General features: G+C 32.5%; 2 protein-coding genes across 10 annotated transcripts; one reads left to right on the top strand and one right to left on the bottom strand.

Annotated features, from left to right (window-relative positions):
* The first annotated feature begins 13,174 nt into the window (after window positions 1-13,174).
* On the top strand, window positions 13,175-15,851 carry LOC114175780 (transcription factor bHLH89-like). Of its 2 annotated transcripts, none has more exons than XM_028060578.2 (4): window positions 13,175-13,405; window positions 13,616-14,576; window positions 14,906-15,301; window positions 15,424-15,851. In XM_028060578.2, the coding sequence occupies exons 2-4, from the start codon at window positions 13,629-13,631 to the stop codon at window positions 15,526-15,528; spliced, it is 1,449 nt and encodes a 482-aa protein (XP_027916379.1). In that variant the 5' UTR covers window positions 13,175-13,405; window positions 13,616-13,628; the 3' UTR covers window positions 15,529-15,851. The 2 variants fall into 2 exon arrangements, with proteins under 2 accessions (XP_027916379.1, XP_027916378.1); XM_028060577.2 differs by having other exon boundaries at window positions 13,207-13,318.
* Window positions 15,852-17,356: 1,505 nt separating this feature from the next.
* On the bottom strand, window positions 17,357-25,429 carry LOC114175781 (uncharacterized). Of its 8 annotated transcripts, none has more exons than XM_028060579.2 (13): window positions 25,020-25,423; window positions 24,535-24,600; window positions 22,438-22,531; window positions 21,894-22,003; window positions 21,702-21,758; window positions 21,513-21,575; window positions 21,331-21,399; window positions 21,022-21,114; window positions 19,740-19,844; window positions 19,589-19,666; window positions 18,943-19,071; window positions 17,972-18,077; window positions 17,357-17,805 (listed from the first exon to the last, which is right to left on the bottom strand). In XM_028060579.2, exons 4-13 carry the CDS (start codon window positions 21,990-21,992, stop codon window positions 17,615-17,617), a joined length of 990 nt encoding a protein of 329 aa, XP_027916380.1. In that variant the 5' UTR covers window positions 21,993-22,003; window positions 22,438-22,531; window positions 24,535-24,600; window positions 25,020-25,423; the 3' UTR covers window positions 17,357-17,614. The 8 variants fall into 8 exon arrangements, with proteins under 8 accessions (XP_027916380.1, XP_085527374.1, XP_085527372.1 ...); XM_085671248.1 differs by having other exon boundaries at window positions 21,894-21,997; XM_085671246.1 differs by lacking the exon at window positions 22,438-22,531.
* Between the last annotated feature and the right edge of the window lie 58 nt (window positions 25,430-25,487).

The following is a 25,487-nucleotide window of genomic DNA, read 5'->3' as shown; positions in this document are numbered from 1 at the left end:
AGAACCATTGTTACAACGTGACATGCATTTATTATAACTTCAGTTAATGAACACCATTACCATTGAACAATTGAATAAATTAGAAGAATAGTGTGAAATAAATAATGACATACCTATAGTTTGGTCTTTGTTAAAGAGTTTCGAAAATTTTCTTATACACAACATTTTTAGTTGTGTTTGTGATATTTCCATCTTCATCTAGAATAATTATTTTGAGTCTTTTTTTTTTTATTTTACTCTAGAGATATCAACATATAGTTGTCCATACGTGAAAACTGGATGGGGAAGATAAAATCCAACTCTAGAGAGAGATTGTCCTTGACTTTTATTGATGGTCATTGCAAAGCAAAGTGATATTGGAAATTGTCTTCTTTGAAATTTAAATGGCAAACCTGAATCTAAAGGAACTAAATCCATTCTTGGGATAAAAATTTTGTCACCAACGTTTTTCCTTGTAATAACAATTGCATAGATGACATTTTTTTCCTAAATGATTGAGTTACAATCTTGTTCCATTGCATAGACCTTTTGCTTGATCAATATTTCTTAGAAGCATGATTGGTACCCCTATTTTCAACTTCAATCTGTGATTCAGAATACCTCAACATTTGATTTCATTAAAAAATTCGGATGTAAACCATTCAGATTGCCTTTCTTCATCTTGATTAGATTGGCAAGGTATATCTAAACTTAGATACGTAATTTTCTCACCACTTAATAAAGATAGCATGAAATTATTAACTTCCTCTACATAATCATTTGTTGGGAAAAGTATTGCTCCATCATCAAAATAACCAGGATTCCTCATATGTAAAACAAAATCGGGATACACAAATTGAACCAAAGACATCAAAGGTGAATTTGTATATAGAATCAATAATTGTTGTGGAATTTCAACCATGCTTTCACCATTTTCATTTAAATCCATCTCTCCATCTCCAATTTTCAAGATCCAATCAACAAATTTTTTTATCTCCTCTACTGTCTGCCTATTTTGGGTGGTATTTAATCTTATTTTTTTGTTAGTTTTAACACTTTACAATACTGCCACAAATCAGAATAGTGTATTGAATATTTTATGATATCATACCTGAAAGCTTTCTTCATGATAGGTATAATTTGTCTAAAGTCACCTCCCAAGACAACCATTTTACCACCAAATGGTTTGCAATTGTTGTACTCATTAACATTTTTCATTATATCTCTCAAAGTTCTATCAAATGCTTCAAAACACATTTTGTTCATCATAGGTGCTTCATCTCATATAATCAAACTGGTTGCTATTAAAAGCTTAGCACGTAGACTACCTTGAGCAATGTTGCAAGTTGATTCCTCATTAATTAGTAGTGGGATGCAAAAAGTTGAATGTGCAATTTTTCCACCAGGAAGAAGTAACGAAGAATGCCACTTAAAGCTACATTTAAAACAATCATCCCATTGCTTCTTATTGCAGCTGACAATGTCTTCAACATGAAAGTTTTTTCTATACCACCATAACCATACAAAAAAAGAATCCTCCATGTTTTGAAAGTATTGCATTCATTATATCATCATGTACACACACTTGTTCATGAGTGAGTGACTTGAAGAGCATTGCATGTTCTTTAGCCATGTCTTCTTTATTATATTGAAGCTCATCAATAATAAATTTGTTTTCAAATGGAAATGAATTTGAAATATCTAGTTGAGGTAGGGAAAGATAATCTTTTAAAGACCTTCCATTTGACATCAACATTTTTTCGATTGCAAGAAGACAAACTTTCTATAATTCAAATTCTTCCATTTGAAGTTCTACACCAAACGGTAAATGATATCAATAATTTTAATTGTTAAACTAATTGACCAAAACAAAAATTTTAATTGTTAAAACATTTTCATAAATATCCGAACAGATGCATCTTAATTTTGTATTCAAATCAGGACAAAGTTATGCTTGAAATTGGATTGCAAGCCAAAAGAAAATGAGACTTAAAAAAACATAGAACAAAATAACAAAAAATAATAATTGAATAAATAACAGTATAAAATACCTGGGTAGTTTAAGTCCTTTCTTTTTTGGTATAAAATTTCATCACATAACACACTCCAAGTAGAATTCCAAACTACATCAGGTTTGGATATTGTATTCATGCCCAACAATGTAATAAACAATCTTCTAAATTGATATCCAGACGCAATTTCATTGGCTTCCTTAATTGCATCAATAAATTCTTTGTCATCAGCCAATAATCCTAAAGCATAACAAGCCTCCTGGAATATTTCAAACATTTGTCCATCAATTGTCCTTATGCTCTCATAATCAACACACCTTTTTTGAATAGTCAATAATATTCTCATATGATATATTTCTCCAGAGCCAAACGAAATATAAGTAAGCCTACCAATGTTGTAGCCTTTCTTCCTTGGTTTCCATTCTTTTTCTTTTGCCATCCACACAAATTTACTTGGGAATTCCCCATAAGTCAAATCTTTTGCTTCTGTATAATTACGATTAGCCTCGAACCAACCTAGAAACATTGTGTTACTGTTTTCACATCTGTTGAATACAACATTAATATCATCATCTTTAAACAAGGTTGATTGATCACTTGGAATATAGAATGTTAATCTTTGAACAGCAGGCCACCTATGGTGAATATCAAAAGCAAATGTTCTCCAAACTATTCCGCATGGTGAGAGGTATCTACAGTCATAATACCTCTTTATTTCATCAGTAATTGTTTCTTTTTTCAAATCTGTAACAACATTAGTTATTTTAACTATAGCTATGTCTAGACCTTTGTTGACATACTTGAACAAATATTTGATTACATTTGTCTTATTACAATACTATGTATTGAGATGAGCTTGATACTTCATTAAAAGAGGTAGACTATAAAGAACCACACTGGAATTTTCCAACTGGATTCCATTTTTTTCAACAAAATTGCCATTATCACGTCTTTTATATGATAGATATCATTCTTCATCAATGGTAGTACAACTTGTAAAATTCTTTGGATAATATTTTGAACATCTACCTTCTTTCATGCAAAGAGAATTGAATCGTGCAGGTCCACACGACCCATGTATCATGTAACTGGAAACAACTTTATGCAATTTTGGGTACAAATCTTGATTAGGCAATTCAACTGAAATCACCTTATCAATATCTGCCAGAGTCTTCAGTTTGCTTTCTCCATCTAACCACAAAAGTATGAGCGTGCAATAATCCTCTTTTTTGAAATTTTACTGTGTACATACCTAATTATATAAAAAGAATAAATACAGTGATACACATTTTTTGTAATTGAATAACTAAATATATGATATAAAATTGCATACAGAACATACCTGCAGTAGTCTTTTCGAAGAAGTCCTTTTTTTTTTAAATTTGTCATCATTTGATCAAGTTTCATTTTGAAGACTCTGTACATAATGTCAGGTCTGTCTGATGTAGATAAACCTCTTGAAGAAACAAAATCACGTATTTCACTCCAATTTACATTGCATGTTATAGTTATAAACAAATCAGGATATCCAAATTTCTTACAAATTGCCATAGCATCTTGACAATTGTTAAACATATACCTTGTACCACCAGTGAAGGAAGTCGGCAAGACTATACGTCTTCCAATTGGAGATGGATCTGTCTCTCCTATATTAACAGCCTCTTGTAATCCATTAAGAATATCACAACATATTAACTTTTGATTTGCTCTAATGAAAGAAAAATGTTGTGCTTCAATCATTGTGTAGCAGTCGACCAAGAATTGTTGGAACAATCGACACGCATTAACAATGTTACCAAACTCGAAGACCTCTGTTGGATTCTAAAGGTTATAAATTCTCTAAAAGAAATACGAACTCTTATCCTTGCTTTACTTTTTGAATGATCTTCTCTAATTGGAATATCTTCTTGCTAACCATCTTCTGCAAACGGAAACATTAGAGGATATTGTAGTAGAATAAAGGCAGTGTGAGTTTCGCGCAATTTGGTCAATTCACCGGAACATTTCTTCACAATGATATCTCTTCCTATATCTAGATTACCAAAATCACCAACTATTAGTGCATCTATCTCTTCACATAAATGTGTGTTGTAGACTCTTGGATCTTTTGATCTACCTCTAAATAATCTTAGTGTGAAGTCAGATTTTGAATTGTTTGCTGACAAATCTCTAACTCTTATAAATGATTTTGCAAGAACATTGTGATCATCAATCATTTTCATCAAGTTAGCAACCAATGATTGTCCATTAAGAATGAATTGAGGTGGTGCAGAACAATGAATGAAGTTTTAAAAAATGTAAGCGATTTCGTAGATAACTATTGACTGAACAAAGAAAGTATATTTGAGAAAGTATATCTGAGACAAAAAACTCGATCCAACATAAATCGTAAACAAAGAAAAGTATATCTGTAAACAAAACATTCATCCAACAAAATAAAATAGAACAAAAATAAGTAGATCTTAGAGAAAAATATCTATCAAAAACAAAAAAAATAGAAAAAAAAATAGATTTGAGAAGATAGTAAAAGAACGAAAAAAAAACAGAATTCTTGTTACCTTTTTTGTATTCCTCAAGGTGCTCAAGAATCTTAGAGCAAAACATCAACCAAAAGAAAGGTAGATCTGAGAAGAAAAAATCCATCAAACAGTATACAACGAAAAACAAATCTGAGAGCAAAAAAACCATTCAAAAGAGAAATAGAACCAAAATTAGTTACATATGTAGAAGAACGAAAATACAAACAACAAAGTAAATCTGAGAAATAAACACCCATCAAATAGAGAAATACAACAAAGAAAAATAAATCTAAGAGAAAAACCTAGAACTAACACATCTCGTCAACAAAGAAAAGCATATATGAAAGCAAAACATTGATCCAACAAAAAAATAAAACAAAAATAAGTAGATCTCAGAGAAAAATATCTATCAAACACAAAAATAATAGAAAAAAATATATGAGAAGATGGTAGAAGAACAACAAAAATAAGAAGTTGTTACCTTTTTTAAGTATCGTCAAGGTGCTCAAGAATCTCAGAGGAAAACATCAACCCAAAGAAAAGTAGATATGAGAAGAACAAATCCATCCAACAGTAGATTTGAGACAAAAACCTTAATCCAACACATTTCGTCAACAAAGAAAAGTAGATCTGAAAACATTCACCCAACAAAAATAAGTAGATCTCAGAGAGAAACAACACTCCAAGACCACAAAGACCAAAGAAAAAACGTAGAAAAGTTGTTACCTTTTTGTTGTTGGTCACGGTGGTCATGAATTTGAGAGGAAAAATCTAAGTGCAAAAGATCAATGCAACGGAGATGAAAAGAGAAGATGAAGAGTAAAGGAGTAAGAGAGAAGAAGAAAAGTTTGAGAGGATGAGATGAAGAAAGGAGGTTGAGAGGAAGAGAGAGAGAGAGAGGTGAGACTGCTTTTGTTTCAACCGAAAACAAATGCCACATAAGTGTATTTCTGTTTATGGTAAAAAAAATTGAACGTTTTGTTTGACAAAATAATAAAATATTGAAAACCTTCTGATTGTTAGGTTCTCAATTATATATTAGATTAGATTAGCGAAAACTAAATCTAGTTGTGACGAAGGTGGAGGTTGGTTATTAATTTAATTTGTTTAATTTTTGAGATCTATAGTTTTTACTCTAATTTTGTGTTATTCATTGTTCACTAGGGTTTCATGCTTGAATATAAGAACAATATAATGCACATGACTCATCCTTGGATTTTAGACATGCAACATACCACTAATTCCCACATTTAAGTGAGAGTATCTCTCTGCATGAATAAATCATAACCAGATTAGTCAAAATGTTTGATTCTTAGTGTTTACTACCTGTAATGTGTAACAAAAAGGAGAGTCTAAAATGAGCAAGATTCGAAGGAAAAAGTTACTTACATCACAAATCACAAAAGCTAATTATGAATTGAATTTAATTCGGATCTATTTTAGATTCAAATAGTTAGATTAGATTTTGAATCTAAATTCATTTTCACTATAAAATTAATTTAATTTTTCTTTTTTTACATCTACATCCAAATATTTGGATTTAGATATAAATATATATTTAAATATTTGGATTAAGTTCAAAATCCATAACTCCTTTTTAATAAAAGAAATTTAAATTGAATTTTTTAAAAGTGGTGTCGTCGGGATCGACTCAATCGAATTTAGTCAAGTTTCAACTTGGGCTGACTTGCTCAAATTTTTGCAAGGACTGACTTGGCCCAAATTTGGTTGGGCCAACTAGATCCATTTTTAATTGAGGTCAACTTCGCCAAATTTGGCCGAAATTTAGTCAAGGGTGGCTCAGCCAAATTCGATCCAATTTCAGTCAGGGCAAATTTGGTCGAATACGACCTGAATTTGGTTAGGACTAACTTGGCCTAATTTTGGCAAGAACCATCTCAATTGAATTCGGCCGAAGTTGACTTGGCAAAATTTTGGTGGGGGCTGACTTGGCCGAATTTGGTCGAGTTTTGATAGGTGCCAACTCGGTCAAGTTTTGGTTGAAACCACCTTGACTAAATTTCAGCTGGAGTCGTCTCAACCAAATTTCGATCAAAGCTGACTCGGCCAAATTTTGGGTTGGGCCAATTCAACCGAATTAGGCCATATTTTATCCAAGGCACACACACTCAGTCAAAGTTGGGCGTATTTTGCCCAAGGCCAACTCGACCCAATTCTATCGAATTTCGGTTGGCCCAAACTTGAACGAATACGGTCGAATTTTGGCAGGGCTGACTAGATCAAATACGACCGAATTCAGTTGGAGTCGACTTGAGCGAATATGGTCAAATTTTGGTTAAGGCAACTCAGAAGAATTTGACTAAATTTCGGTCGGGGCTAACTTTACTGAATTTTGATTGGGCCGACTCGACCGAATTTAGGTCGGAGCCGACTAGACCGAAGTCGACTAAATTTCTTCTAGGGCCTACTCGACCGAATTCGTCCAAATTTTAGTCAGAGCCAACTCAACCAAATACGGCCAAATTTTGAACAAGACCTACGCAATCATATATGACCGAATTTTGGCCAATGCGACTCGACTGAATTTAGATTGAATATTGTAAGATCCGAGAAAATTAAAAAAATAAATATTTATTTATTTAATATAAATGCAATTAAAGGATCTTATGGTAATTAATGCGGAGAATTATGATAAGGAGTGATGGTAGCTCAAGTGGTTGAGCGTGTGGAGCATCATTGAAGGAACTTGGGATTGAGTCTTGTGTATGCCATTAGTTGGTTAATTTTATTATTTAATTGTTTTGCATGCATGCTTGGTTGTGGGATAGAAAATTATAAAGCATGGGGTGAAAGAAATGGTAAGAAACCTGAATTGGCTTGATAGTGGTGCATTGAATGGTAATAAGGTGGATGCAAGTTTGAACCTTGCTAAGCGTGAAATAGTCTCTTTTCACGTTTATTATTTTTGCTAAGCTAAGGAAAACCCTAGCCGGAAGGCAGAAAGGTTGATAAAGTAATGGAGAATTGATGAACATTAACCTTCTCCTTAATTGATTTTGGTTTTGGGAAATTAAGGGAGAAATAATTAGGCTAATAATGGATGAGAGGGAAGAGAGTGGTGCCCTTGTGAATGCATTTTCGTGTGGCTACCAAAAGAGAGTTTTAGAATCCTAAAAACAGAACTTAGGAGAGTGTTAGAAGGCTGGAAGGAGTGCTCAAGGGTGGAGATCAAGGGGTAGATCAGTTATGGTGCAAGGAAGGATTCTAAGAGCACTTTTGGAGTGAGAATTTCAAGTTAGGAGAGTTGTATCTCGTATTTTAATTTTGTGGTATATAATTCTGGGATGTATGAAATGCACGTGGGTTTTGGGTTTTGTCAATATCTGGATTGTTCGTGTTTCTAGAAATTTTCTAGAAACCGACTAGCGGTCTTGAAGACCTGCTAGGCGACGCATGCAACTTAATGTAGTTTCTAGGTTTTACCCAGAAACTGCCTGGTAGACCTCCCTTACCATCAAGCGACGCGAGCCTCGTGGTTTGGCTTTTTGAGTTTTATGGAGTTTGGAGGCAATGGTGATGTCTTTGAATTATTATGCATGATGGTATTGTATGATTTTCATGATCAATTAATGATAAATTGCTAAAGTTGATGCTAATATGGTGATTGAACAGTGTACATTCATAAGGGTTCTAGGAAGGCTTTTGAGAAACGAATTTGGATATGATTATAATGTTTGGTGCCAATGTTGGAATTAAAATTGTCTGAATGTAATCTAATAGCTTGTGTATGAATGTTGGATGCATGATTGATTGAATTTTCGAGCAATTGCATGAGTGGATCACGTAATTGGATGTTTGGGATGTGTGGAATAGACATCTTTTCATGAAAAACACTATTTTTAATGTTTTCGCGCAGCAAGGACCATCGAGCACTGGTTTTATACTGCCAGGCGCCAGGTCCCGACTTTTGGGTGCTGGGCGCCATCGATTTTTCTAGTCTATGCAGTTTTCGGAAAATTGTGTTTTCCAATTCGTTAACCGTCCGATTTAGCAAAAATTTAGACATGTGATCATAACATGTTGTTCTTTACTTTGAACGGTGAAGATTTGAATTGGAGGTCTGTAGCTAGAGATATATATTACTCATGATTGTTGGTTTCAATTCCCTAAGAGTATGATTAGTATTGGATGCTTAAGTATGCTTAAGTGTTGGTATGACCTTGACTAGTGAATGCATATACATACATACATATATATATATATATATATATATATATATGTGTGTGTGTGTGTGTGTGTGTGTGTGTGTGTGTGTGTGTGTGTGTGTGTGTGTGTGTGATTGATGAGTATTTTTTTTTGGTAGTACTTTTTGAGCCATGTTGAATATATAAATCTATATATGTTAGCTTTAATGTATAACGTTATAAGTACGTAAAAAAGGTCATTATTGATGATATCACGATGATCGAGTGTTGCATGATCATGAGGGGTTTTGGGCAAGTATGGAAACATGATGTCAAGTTAGATTATTGTGATTTGGTAAAAAATGCATGGATCAATTTTGTTGGCTAGATATGTTTAGCTAAATGTGAATGATGAATGTACATGCTTATAAGTTATGAGGATTGAATTATGGTATGAGTTGTGTGATTGAACAATTGAACCCATTTAAGTAGAAGAGTAAATGTATTGATATTCTGGATTATGTGGGTTGGAAATTGGGTTCAATGGAACCTGAGTTAGAGGAGAAAAACCAGTAATTGGTATGTTACTAGTGTGGCGCTTAGCGGTACAAGTTAAACCGTTAGGCGATAGGCCACAAAGTGAACTCTTGAGCAAAATCCGAGAGTTGACGACTAACGACGTAAATGGTCTCGCCAGGCAGTGTGTTATAGAATTGGGCATGGACTAAAATCTAGTGGGCTGGTGCCCGGCGGCGCCAAGTGTCCCGTCAGGCTGTTTGGAACCAGGTTTTGCCTAGAGATGCTAGAGATGTGCCAGGCAGTGATGTGCGTAGGGCGAGGTTGCATTGGAGGATTTTACACCACTTTGAATGAAAGCCTTAAGACGATGTCTTGTTGAGGGTCGCTTACGAGTTGTAGCTTGTACTGGGGGTTTAACACGTGATCATTCTAGGTTAGAGCCTGATGGTATTGGAATTCCGGTGCGAGTGTGCTAGCGATGGCTAGTACGGATGGTTAACTTGATTGCTCTTCACGGTTGTAACCGGTGAAGCTAGTAGTCTCGTGATGAATACAGATTATGGTCCGTATTGGGGAGCTTCATTCGGTGTTACAGAATGTAGTCTTGGGGAGCTCCATTCGGTGTTACAAATTGTAGTTTGTAACTGGATAATTCCCGCGTGTGGACTACAGGTGATGGTTTGTAGTCGGAGGGGTGAGTTGTCACTCGTAGCAGTAAGTATCAACTTAAGGATATCATCAAAAGGGTGTAGAATCATGGGACGGGCAATGGAAGAAGTGAATGATAGTGTTGAGGGTTGTAGTCCTCAAAAGGGGTTAAGTTACCTTCAAATGATTTGGATGATGGCTTTAGGGTAGAGACTTGTTGGACCATTCCTTGTGTTGTGGCTCAAAATGAATTCCTTGAGTTGTGACTCAAGATGAAAGGTAAACACATGGCAATCCCGGAATGACAAAACTAGATATATAAAGCCATATAATTTGTTTCCATTTCCGAAGCAAGAAACATAAAAGGGAGGTAGGAATATAAAAGAAACCATCAAAAGGAGAAAAAGGAGAAAATAAAATTGTTATAAGGAAAAGGGTACAAGGCATTCCTAGAAGTTAGTTTAAGTTAGCAATGTGCATGGAGATGAATTTGTAGGTGGTGTGGGGGACCACAAGTGCCGTTAATTACACATTTTAGAATCCAAACTAACGCGTTTTCTTCTGCAATCACCTTTTGTGTGAACCATGGTTTTATTTTCTTTTTCCTTTTCTTACACCTCATCTTTGCTTCTTCATGATTGGCACTTAAGAATAATCAGTTCCTGTGACAGGGTACTAATTTTATATCATTTTCATTCTCCTCTTCGTAGCATTACTCAACTTTTAATATCCATTTTCTTTCTATGCCCCAAACGTATCAACTATATATATTATTAATTTTAGGCATCTGTTACACGTTAGTTGAGGAAGGAGACAGGATTAACGTATGAGATTGTTTAAATTGTTTAAGGAAAGAGATGAAGATGTTCATCTTAAAGAACAAAAAATTACAAAGACGGTTGCAGTAGGGAACTGGTGTATAAAAAAGAGTAACAGCATGACTATGTAAAATTATGCATAATACATTTTACTGTTTAATATTTTTAGGTTAAACATATAATTTTAGTTTCTATAAATATTTTGAATTCTCAACTAAGATATTATTAAATTAGTTTAGTGTAGACATTATCAGTTTTGTCTTATTCGCCCATTAAGATTGAATAAAAAAATATACGGTTTAGGTAAATGCATCGAATTAAGGAATTTAAATTTTTTTTACTTTAAATTATTTAGTTTTTAAAATATTTTTGTTAGAATAAGAAAATTTTAATTTATAAATTTTTTTATTGGATGTACGGTTTTAATTATCGCTAAATATAAAAATATCAAAAATATATTACAAAATAAAATTACTGACCTTAATGCAAAAAATCTTACAATGGCAAAACGTAGTTACTAGTCTTCAACTAGAGAAATTTAGTTATATACTAAAACGTAGTTTCACTTTCAATAATAATAAAAATAAAAAAACTTCACAACCATCAACCAATATATAATAATGACTTATACCAGCTGATAAATAATTTTAGTATTATCAAGTGAAATATAATGTTTACCAATGTCGATTAAAAAACATTAACCCACATCATCTAGAAAATGATGTCATTTGGTGAAATTTTTTTATCTAGCATCGACTCAAATAGTTTTTTAACAATGTTGATAATTCTAACATATATGGTAAAAATAATATTTTAACTAAGATCAATTAAAAATAATATCAATTGACATTTATACAAAATTTGTGTTTGGAAAATAACATCATCAAAAAGTTGAAAAGAAATATTTAAGTAACATTAGTTATTAACACAAAAAATAAAAATTGCAGCTGAAAGAGACAACTTTAATTTTAAAGGAACCCTAGAAAAAACAATATATTAAGCTAAACATTAAAAAAAACAATATTAGTTAAAATCAGTTTGAATGAAGATAACTAGACAATGTTTCAACTAAATTCAAGTTAAAAAATATTATAAGGAGATGAGACATAGATTATGAGATGAAAAATTTTAAATTTTTATTTTTGAAATTCTTTCTCAGATTTATGAGAGAGAAGCATATTATGAAAGGAGTTTAAAATTTTATTCTTGAAAGTCAGATTACTCTAGTGAATTTTTAGAGTTTTTTTTTTTCTAACAATTTTATATCCAAACAACATAATATTTAAAGTTCTATATAAAAAAAAAAAAAAATTCTAAGAAATCCTCCTCCAAACACCTATGAACTTTTTTATAACTTTTGTTATTAGTGTATATAGTACACTGTTAATTTGGTTATACGTGATAAGAGGATGTTATAGGTGCAAAACAAATTAAAAATGCATCATATGTATAAAATATTTATAAAAAAGTGTTGAGACAATATAAAAAAAAAAACGCTAGAGACTAAATTAAGAATAAATTGTGCATACAAAAACCAATTTTATATATATATATATATATATATATATATATATATATATATATATAAATAAGTTAACTATAAGTATATGGTAATAAAGTAACGCTTGAACAGTAGATTTAATATTTAATTCAATGGCATGCATAATTATATATTGTTGGATTTTAACCACCTTTATTGTTTGAAAATAATTTGAAGATTTTAAATGTATTCTTTTAGGTATATAAAAAATGTTTATAGTGTACTTATGTACACCAAACAATTATGATAAAGGGTACCTAAGAAACTTTCGTAAAGGTAAATAATGTTAGAAAATTAGTTAAAATTTTTTACAAAATTATATTCTTTAATGTTTCATAATCGAAATGTTTTCACCCGTATCTATAAACTGGTTAATCGAAATCATGCAAAACTTGTGTAATGAGTTTATAATACATGCATTTGCTATAATTACTCACATTTATCAAAGAACTTGGGAAAGGGGATGAAGATGGAACATTATTTTGAAGACTTTGATATATTTTATTATCTTATTAAACCAATACTTTGTTTTATTAATGATATATAGACACTAATTATTTTTCTCACATTCTTTTCCTTATAAAAATATTACTTTTTCTGTTTGTTTTTTCGTGCTTGTAATGAAGATTCTCTTGAAAGTGTGTAACCGTTTTACCTTCCTATTAAATTAATGAATTATTTTTTCTATAGTTAACAACAGGGTTAAACATTTACAAGAAGTGATTTACATATGATATTTAAAATTTACAAATTAAATTACAATTTGGATTCTTTTAAATATTAAATCAAAAAGGCTTAAAGGAACAAATTATTGGTTTATTTGTGTTACAGTACCTATTACATAGTGCATTAGTTTAATCAGATGTGTCTTCTAAATTACAGTGGTCCTACAAAGTTCTGTGTGAATCACAGAATGTGGGACCTGAAAGCAAGAATCTGACTTGTTTGTAACTGAATGACTCTTTTTCTTTTTTGTTCCAATTGCTATGTCTAAAAGATTAAACTAAACAGTGAGATATTTGCCTTTTTTAAGTGTCACCATAGTTCCTACCTCTCCTCTACTTTATCTCATACCTTCTCACAACAAACTCTCTCTAAAGAAAAGAAAGGAAGCAATTCCAAATCCCTCTGGTTTTCTGTATGAAACTACTGTTTCCTACTCTGCATATTATTTAGTTTTCTTTCCTTCTAGTATAGGTAGTTTTTCATGTTCACAAATACAATAGTAAGTAATTACTTTCTTCGTTCAATCTGGTGTTAGAGCCACCAAACAGTTTTTTCAATGAATGCTCAAATTCTAGTGTCCAAGTTCTTTTGTTTTTTTTTGTTTTTCCTTTTCTCTTTCTTGGGTGATATTTTTGTATTCACTCACATGGTGTGTTGTTTTTGTTTATTTTAAATATCTGATTCTGTTGATTTGTGTCAACTACTGCAGAGAGAGGTCAAAAATGCATGAGCAAACTGGTTGCTTTGATCCCAACACAATGGGAGAAAACATACCCTCTCTAAAGGATAACTTTCCTCAAACACTTGGAGACCCTCTAACTCCATCATCACCTATGGTTGTAGATAACACCACAAACACTGATAATGGCCTTGAAGAAAATCTCAGGCTTTCTGTGGAGGAACTCTCCTTTAACCATCACAACCTGCAACACCAAGATGGAGTCACTGCCACATCTACTCATTCACAACAACATCTAGGTTTGAACATGGATAACCATTTGGTGCAACAGGTCATTGATGTTCTTCCCTATCAGCAATCCACTTGGGACCCTTCTACTGTTCAGGAATTGCCAGACATAGCTTATGCTAATCAAATAGAACAGCAACAAAATGAACAACAATTTCAGCAAATGGAGACCCAAAGCTTCAACCCCTCTTCCATACTAGACCCTCCTTACCCTTCACCAGATCTCCTGAACCTTATCCACTTACCAAGATGCTCAGCCCCATCTCTGCACACCAATCCCACCATTTGCCTCACAAACCCAACACAGAACACACCAAACTTTCAGAATCCACTGGCCTTTATTGCAGATCTTCCAATAGGGTCAGACAACAACACAAGTGCATCCTCAGTTTTGTATGATCCTCTATTCCATCTGAACCTTCCTCCACAGCCTCCAGCCCTCAGAGAGCTGTTTCAGTCTCTCCCCCGTGGCTACAGCTTGCCAACCAACTCAAGGAATGGTTCACTCTTTGGAGGGGATGAGATTGAGGGAGATGGGAGCCAGCTTGACATGGGAGTGCTGGAATTCAACAGGGTCACTCCCACTGTTGCCAAAGGAAGAGGAGGAAAAGCTACCAAACATTTTGCAACTGAGAAACAAAGAAGAGAGCAACTCAATGGAAAATACAAAATCTTGAGAAATCTTATACCAAACCCCACCAAGGTATACATCGTCTATCAATTTTCTCACTAATACATAACATACTACAATTCTTTGAATTGAATATACTTTTAATTCCTACAAATATGACCATAAATAAGTATATTCTGATCTCTTGTTCATGAAAAAAATGTTAGATACAGTCTTTGTCCTTCACAAAAGATGTATCCTTTTGGCTCCCTGTTGGTGAAGTAAAGATCATATAAGACTCATTTCTATATATGAAAGATAAAAGGAACTGGTTTTTTTATGAAGAATTAAAAGATATTTGAACTTTTATTTTTCTATGGATCAACTGGTGAATATTGTTGATTGGGTTTGGTTAAACACAGATTGATAGAGCCTCCGTGGTGGGGGATGCCATTGACTACATAAGAGAGCTGATTAGAACAGTGAATGAACTGAAACTATTGGTAGAGAAGAAAAGGTATGGGAGAGAGAGGTGCAAAAGGCCTAAAACAGAAGAAGATGGTGCTGAGAGCTGTAACATAAAGCCTTTTGGTGACCCAGATGGGGGCATAAGGACATCATGGCTCCAGAGGAAATCCAAAGACAGTGAGGTTGATGTCCGGATTATAGACGATGATGTCACAATCAAACTGTTCCAGAGGAAGAAAATCAACTGCCTGTTGTTTGTTTCCAAGGTTCTGGATGAACTTCAGTTGGAGCTTCATCATGTTGCAGGTGGACATGTTGGTGAATATTGCAGTTTCTTATTCAATAGCAAGGTTGGTATATATAATGTCATCAAATTAGCTAGGTAGTTATATAATTATGAATTCTTTTCAAGAACAGAATTGTGTCATTCATCTGATTATGACTTTACTTATGACTTGTTTCACTGAGACAGATAATTGAAGGTTCCTCAGTCTACGCAAGTGCCATAGCCAACAGGGTCATTGATGTTTTGGACTGTCAGTACACAGCATCAGTTCCTCATACAAACAGCTACTAGAATAGTGTGAAGATCAGTCTGTCACCAAATGTTTGAAACAGTAACTTACAATAATGGTTATAATGGTTATAGTATTAGTATTAACTAATAAGTTCATGTAGACTTCAGAAAATAGAAAATTTTACATGTTTCACAGTTTGAAACTTTTTCAATCATAATAAGATTTCTATAGTGATCATATAAAGTTATTGAAAGATTTTGCTGGATATGTTGTTTTGGGTTACTGCTATGGTAAAAAATGTTGTTTTGTTAGCATATTTTGACTTGGCATTGTGGCTGAACATGAAGAAATGAATGTTTTAAGTTTGTTTTCATAGTATTTGGTTAATTAGTTAAGTCATGCTTGAGCTTCTAGGAATAACTCCCTTAGCATACGTATAACTTTCCATTGTTCATAATTTTCACAAAATGACATGAAATTTCCAGAATTTCCATGTCTATACAAAGATTATGTAATAAAAAAAGTATTATTATTAGAGTTAGTACCAATAACAAAGCAGTTTTAACTAGTTTTTCCTTACATATTCTCATTTCTAATTTAAGCATCACCAGTCTTAATATCTGTTATATGATCTAAATAAATACAAAAAAATCTCATGAAGAGCTAAAAGTAGAGAACCTGCATTGCCATTCTGAAACAAACAAACTAAAAAGTGAGGTGAAATAAAAATAAACAAAAAATTAAAGGAATCAGCTCCTTGAATTTGCTTTGATTTTTAAAATTTAGATTCTAATAACACGTTTTTATATAAAGTTTTCATCCATGTCAAGCTTGTGTAATATAAATATATGCATGTGTAATTTAGATGACATTTTTTAAAACTCTCATCATATGAAATGATTTTAAATTAGTTAGAAACATAAGATCCATAAGCGAACAAATAAATTAATTTTATAACAACTATTATACCAGTAACTAATAAAATTTCATAAAATAAAATCTAGATTTAATTTTAACTTGAAGGTTTCTATTAAAATCTAAATAACTTCTAATTAGTTTATTTGTTTTTATTTATATATACCTTTTCAACTTTGTACAACATAAATGTTTAATTTTCAAAAGAATAGTTAACATGTATATCAAGAAAATAAAATTAAAAGTAAATACTCTTATCTAAACTCAAAGACTATCTAATAAAAAATATTAATATAATATTTAAGTTAGCACTTATAATTATAAAATACATATAATATGAATGAGAAGTGCAACTAATTTATTGAAAACAAAAACATTCTTAAGAAATTTTAGTTCATATTTGTCTGCCTTATGGTCATTAAATCAAGATAGAACCTAAATTTTAATAAATAAAAGAATAAAGAAATAAAATAAAATAAAATTATGAAGTTAAGGATCTGTTGTAAAAAAAAATTATGTTCAAGTTAAAATTAGTTTATACATAATTCTTACAAAAGCTCTATCACAACTTTCTCTAAGGGCACTATTTAGATTAAATTCTGCATAAACACTCCTAATTAAAAAACCCCAAATAACCTTTTTATTAGCTAAAAAATTTCTGTGCTTAAATCAATTTATAGAACGTTTATTGTATAACTTTTTAAAATATTTATTTTTAACCTGCATAAGCTAACTATATCTTACAAAAAACACTTACTATCATCTTTTTCTTTTACTTTTCTCTTAGAAATATTCATGGATAAATTCATCCAGACGGGTCCTAAACTCATGTTTAAAATTTTGTTCATAAGTTATTTTTTACAAATGAAGAAGCTTATTTTATTTTTTATGATTTCTTTTATATTATTAACAGTTTTGTGGACCAAAGCTTAAAAACTTGGTCTCTTCAAAAGGGAATTTAAACTCTCAAAATTTAAAAATAAAATGGCTCCACTTGCCTAACAAAGCACGGCTAAATTTAACTACAAAATGTATTGACAAATCAAACACCCTGCCCATACCTGTTGCCAAGTATATATGCTTCTCAAGAGAATTAAGGAAAGGATACCTCCAAGATAAGGGAATAGGAAAGGAGGAAATGAGAACTGAAAATGGTCACTAATCTATATATGTAAACTTTCCAAGGTCAGCAAGAAAATCTCATCTCTATGACTATGAATACATAAAAAATCATCTCCATGATTTCCAGGCTTTGCTAACTTTTTTAGTAAGGTACCTGCTTGCATTTACCGCACCAACAGCTAGAAGACCAGATACAGCCTGCCTTGCACTTGAAACCATTACTCTACGCCTCAGAATTCTCTGTAAGGAATTAGCAGCTTCTTCTCTTAAGCTGCTTCGAGTATCATTTAAGGCTCTTCCTGAAACCATAATACCTTTTTTTCAAAATTTGTCACACATCACTATTAAGTGGTTATCTTGTAAAATCCCCCCTTTCCCTGTTCTGTGATTTGGACCTCAATAATATTAACAGTTAACAACTAAAGCGATAATTCAGAAATAAGTCTAATAATATCAAAAGCATACCAGTTTCCCATAATTTTTCTTTCACTCCTTCTTTCATTCTGATTTGGTTTCTGATTGATTGAGGAAGTGCAGAAACCAGAAAAGAATCATCTGATAAGTCAAAATCCTGTTTTAGGAGAGTAAGGAAGTTTCTTTACTTGGTATGTAAACTCCGAATATTCATTTTACATAACTTGCCTGCATTTGCAAGGTATTTTGAATAACATTGGGAAGAAGCTTTTCTATTTAGTAAACGACCAAGAGTGTCATAATTTATCAATAAATGTGATGAAATATATATATATATATATATATATATATATATATATATAAATTGATAATTTTCTAGAACAGCAATGAAAGCTATACTCTTTCTACAAGATATAAACCTCAAGAATGTCTTCAACAATCAAATAGAACCCATAGGTTAAAATTAGAAGAAGAAGATGAAAGGTACAAAATAACAGTAAAACATCGTTTATATTTCTCCTCAACAGAAACTAAAGAAAAAAGAAGCATGCAAGAAAGAAAAATGCATCTCATGACATCAAGTAGCACCAAATAACAAGATGGACATAAACAGAAACAATCACATGTTCATGCATTACAGAATACATGCCTTACATATTTTGTAATAAAAATTTCAAGGGAAATGAACCAATTCCCGGTTCAAGGCAGTAAAATAGTCAATTATCAATACAGCTTTGCTTGTAAGATATAATTTTCAAGAGGTAACACTTTAGCATAGAGTTTATGGCACAACAAAGCTAAATTCCTTCAAATTCATGGGAAGAAAATGGGAGAACTATCATTCAGGATACATAGTTAATAATTATAGAATTACAATTAACGACAAATGAACCATAAAAATGGCTTATCAGATTTTTCGAATGTTGTCAATGATTTTTTTAGTCCATTATCCTAAATTGGAAATATGTTGAAGATATCCAAAATTTTAACACTTCCAAAAGTCAATACGACATAATAAAGACCTGAGAGATATGTATTTGATTATTGGCAGTTGATGAAAGTCTCAATAACTTTTTAGCCTCATATTCTTCAAGAAATGGCTTATACATTGAGTGGAATAGATCAAACTGCCCAGAAACGATCTTCTTCACCTGGACAGATTGTGAACAAAAGTAACCTCAGTAAAACATACGGCAACATGATCCATATTTTCTCAAAATTCAGCTTCCTTCACAAAAAAAGATGCCACAATCGCAAACAGTTTTCAAACCAGGATCTGCCAGTCCCTAAGAGAACTAAAGAAATAAGAGGAAGGAAAGATTATGTGCAGATTCAGCAAAAATATATTCATAATTTAAGTAGATAGTGCTAATCATATTGATGAAAATCCATCTTGACTGTCAAGGATGGGCAGAGATATCAGTGAAAGGACAACTATCCAATGTTTCACATTTGCACTATAAGAAACAACAAACAGACAACTTATAATTCAGAAAAGCAGCAATTTCTAAACCACGAGCCAGACTTTGTGACCGAACTGAGATATAACCCCTGTTGACACAAGTTCCTACATGGGATGGTATCAAAAGTAATAATGGGAATTTAAATATCTTTGAAGACATTAACATTTCCATACCACGTCCTACTCAAGTAACAACCAAGGAATACCTTGTTTTTATCCTCAGCAAATAACATGCGTACATCCCCCGTGTATGAGAGACTACATACTTTGGCATACAGATCTGCCTGCAGGGGGGTGGTTAAATCAATTCAGTTGTCCAACTCTCAAAGTAAATAATTTAATAAGAAAAAAATATACCTCTGTGAATTCTGATGGAAGCAGGAGAAGAGCAGCTGACACTGCAGCTCTCAAGTTAACAGAATTGGTGCTGTTAACATCTAAATTATCAACAACAACATGAACCTGAATGAAACACATTCATAAATATAGGGACCCAATTCAGCTCAATCATGGATTCAATTTATCAAGTAAATTGAGGACAGGCAAATTATGAGATAGATATGCGAAACTAGCGCTAAAGCATTGTTACATGAATTTTTGTATATTCCGTTATTTCATATTGTATGTGTTAGAAGTCCCACATTAACTAGTGATAAGACTATTTAGAGGATATAATTGGGTACAAACCTCACTTTACAAGCCGGTTTTGTGGGGTTGAGTTAGACGTAAAAACCACTTCTTAACATGGGACCAAAACCATGAGTTAGAGCCTATCCTAACAAAAATTGTTATTTGTTGGGCATATTGTTCCAGCTGCTATCGGACCATTATCGGATCATCCATTATTGTCTAATCTCATGCACGAGATGTATATGTCTTGGAGTGAGGAGGTGTGTTGGAAGTTCCGCATAATTTAATAGTAATAAGGTTAGTTTAGAGTATATAAATGAGTACAAATCTCATGTTACAAACTGATTTTGTGGGATTGAGTTAAGTTTAAAAGTCCACTTCTTAACATTATGCATACAAGTATACAATAAAGGACTTCTCTTGGTATAGGATACAGGGCATAGACTTAGTCAGTTTAGTATTTAAAATCCATATTCACCTACAATTTTATCACAACGTATAAACATCCAATAATGGCATAGTCTCTTTTTGCTAATTTATAAAGCTAGTCCGGGCACATAATTTCTTTAATTTATTATTTTTCCTATCTGAATGATACTGAGATTCTGAGAACTAAAGGTTCTTTTTCTTCACCTTTTTCTTCTTTTTTACCACAACCACCTTCTACTCCCTCCCCTTCTCTGCGATGCCAATGCCTAGTTTTTTTCCCCTCTGTCACTAGAGTTCTGTGTGTTTAGATCTACCTACACTCGTAACAGTAGTCTGCAAATAATATGTAAATGATAAAGCTTACAAGTACTTGTTATTCTACTTCAAATCTCTCTAATTAAACATGATAAAATATAAATTAGCATAAATGCCATATATATAATATCTACAGTCCTCATACTTATAGAACATTTCATATAAGAAAGTTAAGAATCTTTTAAGAAAATAAGCCTAGAGCACAAGGAATATAAAGAATCAAACGATTCTAGACACGAAGAAGATAAAAAAGCGTATAACATACTGGTTTCTGTAACCGACCACACAAGTAGAATTTCTCCCAATAGTGTACATCTTGAAGTAAGTCATGCATTCGAACAACACCATACTTGAATAGCTGCATAAATTTGCTTATAGAGACAAGGAATTCGTGAAAAAGTTAATCTTGATTTAACAAATAAGCCAAAAAATATGTTAATAGAGAAATAAAAAAATTTAAAAAAAAATCCCAGCAATCTGAAATAATTTCTCTAGAAGATGAGTTTGCAGGAACTCAACTAAAGGTCTTAATCACACACTACACCACTGAGTCATGATAAGAGGTTATCGATACCTTTCCATTCCAACTGACAAAAGGGTTGAAATGTACTCCCACACCAATTTTATCAGCAACTCCCGTAATCTTATATGTCACATCAAGATATAGCATGAGTTAAGATCGCCATCTGATAAATCACAAGCCAGATAAGAGAGGCCAAAAACAAAAGGAAAATGAAACTAAATTTGATCAAGTACCAGCCTCTCCCCACCAAGGTGCACCATCCAGGACGCATAGTGATGCTTGTTCAATTTAAGATTCTTGATTGATGCAATTGCATGAACAATAAAAGGAAAAACAAAAGATATCAGTGGGGCAATCAAACAATATTAAGCAACTCGACACAAATACATAACACATCATTAGTCATAATCACATATCAGTACCTCAGAATGCCACTGTTTGGGGTCAGCCACACCAATAATATAATCTGTCATGGTAGTCTAGAAACCCAGAATCACAGAACAGAGAACAAATATTAAAACAACAATTAAAGGGAGAGTAAAAAAAAGAGACCCATAACAAAGAAGAGGATCAACAAGCAAAAAAAGAAAATTATGGGTTTAAGAAAAGATGACCTTGTCGCGGTTGGATGGATGAAGAGATGATCCATAGACGCAGGCAAACTCAACAGGGGGGAGAACCTGAAGAAAACTGCGAAATGTTGCATTGTCCATAATGCCTGTGGCTACAACAAATAGTATAGGCACAACTTCAACTCAGAAAATAGCTTTTTTACAAGTGTTGTCATCAAAACTTTAGCATTAGCAGCTTGTAAAGGACGAAAGACCACAACTCATGTTTGGAAAAGTGAAGGATCAGTGGTGAGTTTCTTCGAACAGTTTAAGTGCATCGGAATCAGAAACAAAATAATACAAAATAGTGAGGAAAACGGGTAGCCCATGGCCGAAGGCTAATCTGCCCGATCCGTTTTACCCATCTCACCATTTTCAAAGTGTTGAACCCCTTCAATGTTGTATTATTACAAATTTTTGCTATGATTTTAATTGGGTTAAATAAATATCGAAAAATATTTAAGATTACTCTAATTTTGAAATTAACTCTCTGACTTTGACTAAATTACAACTCAAAGTGATATTTACAAGAAAAATACAAACTTACCCCGTGTTGTTTATTATGGTCTTGTTTGTGCCGCTAAGTGGATTTGTTGATTACTTTTTGTAGAAGTTAATGTCCTTTCCTCTCCAAATGTCTTCTGGAAAAGCAGCTCAAACAGTTCGTAATTGAAAGTTAATATAGTTTATACGTGTATTAATTAAACATGAAAATATATAATTATGAAGAATTGTGATGTTCGATATGGAATATTTTATGAAATTGTATATTAGCAAATATTTAATTAGGCAACATCAATTATATTTTGACAATGATATTGAATTATCACTTTTAAACACTTCAATAATCCATAGGAGATCAGGTTTGTTTGAATAAAAATATTTAATAAAACATCTATTCATTATAATTTTTAAAACATTTGGGTATTATTTAATGGAACAGAAGGAAAAAAATAATTTTCTTTTTCTATTGAGAAATAACTAGTTGCTTCCCATAAAAAAATGCAGCATAAGAGAAAATTTTAAAAACCATAGATGTGTTTATAACTTTTATTAGATAAAGTTATTTCTATATTTTGTAAGATCTCGGTAGAGGTAACAAAACAGGTCAATCCACCCATTTTTGACATGTTGAAAATGGGTCGAGAGGGACCGGTCCGTTAACATAACACGGGTTAGAAAATGCAATTTGTTCCATCCCATGACGGGCAATCAAGCTAACCCATCTGGCCCGTCCTTTTAAAAAAAAAACAATTGCCACGCAAGGACCTTAAAGACAATAGAGTTCTATATTGGTTGGCTGTTATTTACAAACCAGTAAACCAGTAACCAAAAGGATTAAAACCATAAGCATCACAACACTCTAATCACATTTCTTATCATTATTAAAGGTCTATGTATTTAAGCAATAATTTGACCAGAAATATGTTGTAATTAAGGAACGGAATAATTTGTTAATGGACAAAAACTAAGAGGGGTAAATTGGTTTATTAATAAGTATTAAAATTAATACTTTTAAGATTTTCCCAAATTTTATCATTTAAAATAAAGTCTTAGTTCCTTTAAATGCAAGAGCAGCAGATAAATTAAAGAGATAGGGAAGAAGATTCAACATAGATATTTATACCGGTTCGGATCAAAAGATCATACATCCAGTAGTTAATCTCTTAAATAAGGAGATTAACTTAATCACTATAATAATCATCGTACAATCAGATTAAGAGAATAAAGGATTATAAAACATCTATCTTGAAGCCACAAGAGATGAAGACACCTCCCTTGAAATTCACAAAGGGATGAAAACACCTTCTTTGAATCACACAAGGAATGAACACCTCTTTTGAATCACACAAAAGATGGTTGGCTCCTCCTAGCAACAGTAGGAGCACTCAATCACTCAAGATCTCACTTGATGAAAGGTATCACTCTACTAACACTAGATTTTTCAAAGCCTTCCTACAGAGAATTCTCAAGTACTCAGACTTCTCTAACTTCTGTCTTTTAGAAGTGAAAGCCTACCACTTTATTTATAAAAGCTTATTTAGAAATTATATTAAGAATATGAAAAGTTAACTCATAACTGCAACAAATAATCGATTATTTCAGAGCAGATTGTGAAAAACATTGTTTCATGTTTATAATCGATTATCCTATGAGATAATCGACTATTCCAGAGTAAATTCTGAAAAATTTTAAAAATACTTATGATAATCGATTATCACAGTCTGTTTTGTAAAAATAAAACTTTCTCTCCGTGGTCAGTTGCTTGGGTTTTGCTTTTTGACTCTTGACATACTAATTTAACTATTTTAAATAACATACACGTTACAAGACTTTAAACAACTAAATTCTTAAGTCTTCAATTAATCTCTTGAATATAAACTTCATGTTTTCTTTAAGTTTTCAACATTTTTCTATGCATCATCATTAAGTCTTCCATACTTCTTCACAAGTTATCATCATCATAAAAACTCTTTATTGAAGGAAGATATCCATCTTCTTTTTGTCAACAAAATATGTTATGCACAATTTGAAAGATATTTGTATTAAAATATAGCCTAGTTTCTTTTAAAACAAAGCAAAAACTAAAGGTAAATTGTCCTAAGGGAGATTCAAGCACGAACTTGGTTACACCAGAACATACCAATGGCAACACTACTCCTTTGTTCTGGGTCTTTGTATTGTATCAGAACATAGGGGTCCATTTCACCTATCAACAAATGTAAATGAGTAAACAACACAAAACCTTGTTAGATTGTACCTTCTAAAACTCTTTTATAAGTTACTGAATTAAACATGTAATACAAACTTTTTATCCATTCATTTGAGTTTTAAGGAAAAGAAAAATCAGAGCAACAAATTGGTCTTTGATAGAACTAGTTCTTAAAAAGAAACTCAAAGAAAAAGAGTGAAAACAAAGGCTATTTTTTACAACAAAAATGTAAGGCAAAGTGAGTTGTTACATACTTATGATATCAGAGTTATGCAGGCCTTTGCTTTCACAAAATGCACCTCCATGAAACCAATTGCTTAAAAAATGTTTTTCAAACATGCACAAGACTACAAACGAATCAGGGGCGTTTTCATCACCAGAACCCCAACATCACAAAGCATAAATTGGGAACGAACCTGTGTCGTCGCTGCCATGGGTGACCAACGCCGTCGTGGGTGATTGTCGTCGTCGGAGTTAGCTTCGCCGTTGTAAGGTTTCCCAGGTGAAAGAATAACCTTATTAACCACTACAAATAAGGCAATAAGAATCCAAGAAGAGAAACAAAATCGAAGAACATGAACGAATCTGAGCGTGTCGTCGACTGCCGTGGGTGACCGTCACTGTCGTTAGTGACTTGGCTGCCGTGGGTGCACTTCGTCGTTCCTGGGTTTTGCGTTTCTCTCGTGCTCTCTCTCGTGCAGTGTGTGTGAAACAAACAAAAATGGTCGTTTCTCCCTGCACCTCCAACGATTTCTTCAGCGCGCCTAAACTTTTTGAAACTTCCCAAAATAATCTCTTAATTTTTACTCGCTGACCGATCTAAATGTTGAAATTCGGTTAGATAATTTTTTTAACCGATTATATATATATATATATATATATAT

Source organism: Vigna unguiculata, chromosome 3, assembly GCF_037176805.1.
Source record: "Vigna unguiculata cultivar grain cowpea cultivar isolate G323 ecotype 2 chromosome 3, ASM3717680v1, whole genome shotgun sequence".
NCBI lineage: Eukaryota > Viridiplantae > Streptophyta > Magnoliopsida > Fabales > Fabaceae > Vigna > Vigna unguiculata.
Note: the sequence above shows the minus strand (reverse complement) of the source record. Positions and strands in the feature narration are given on the sequence as shown.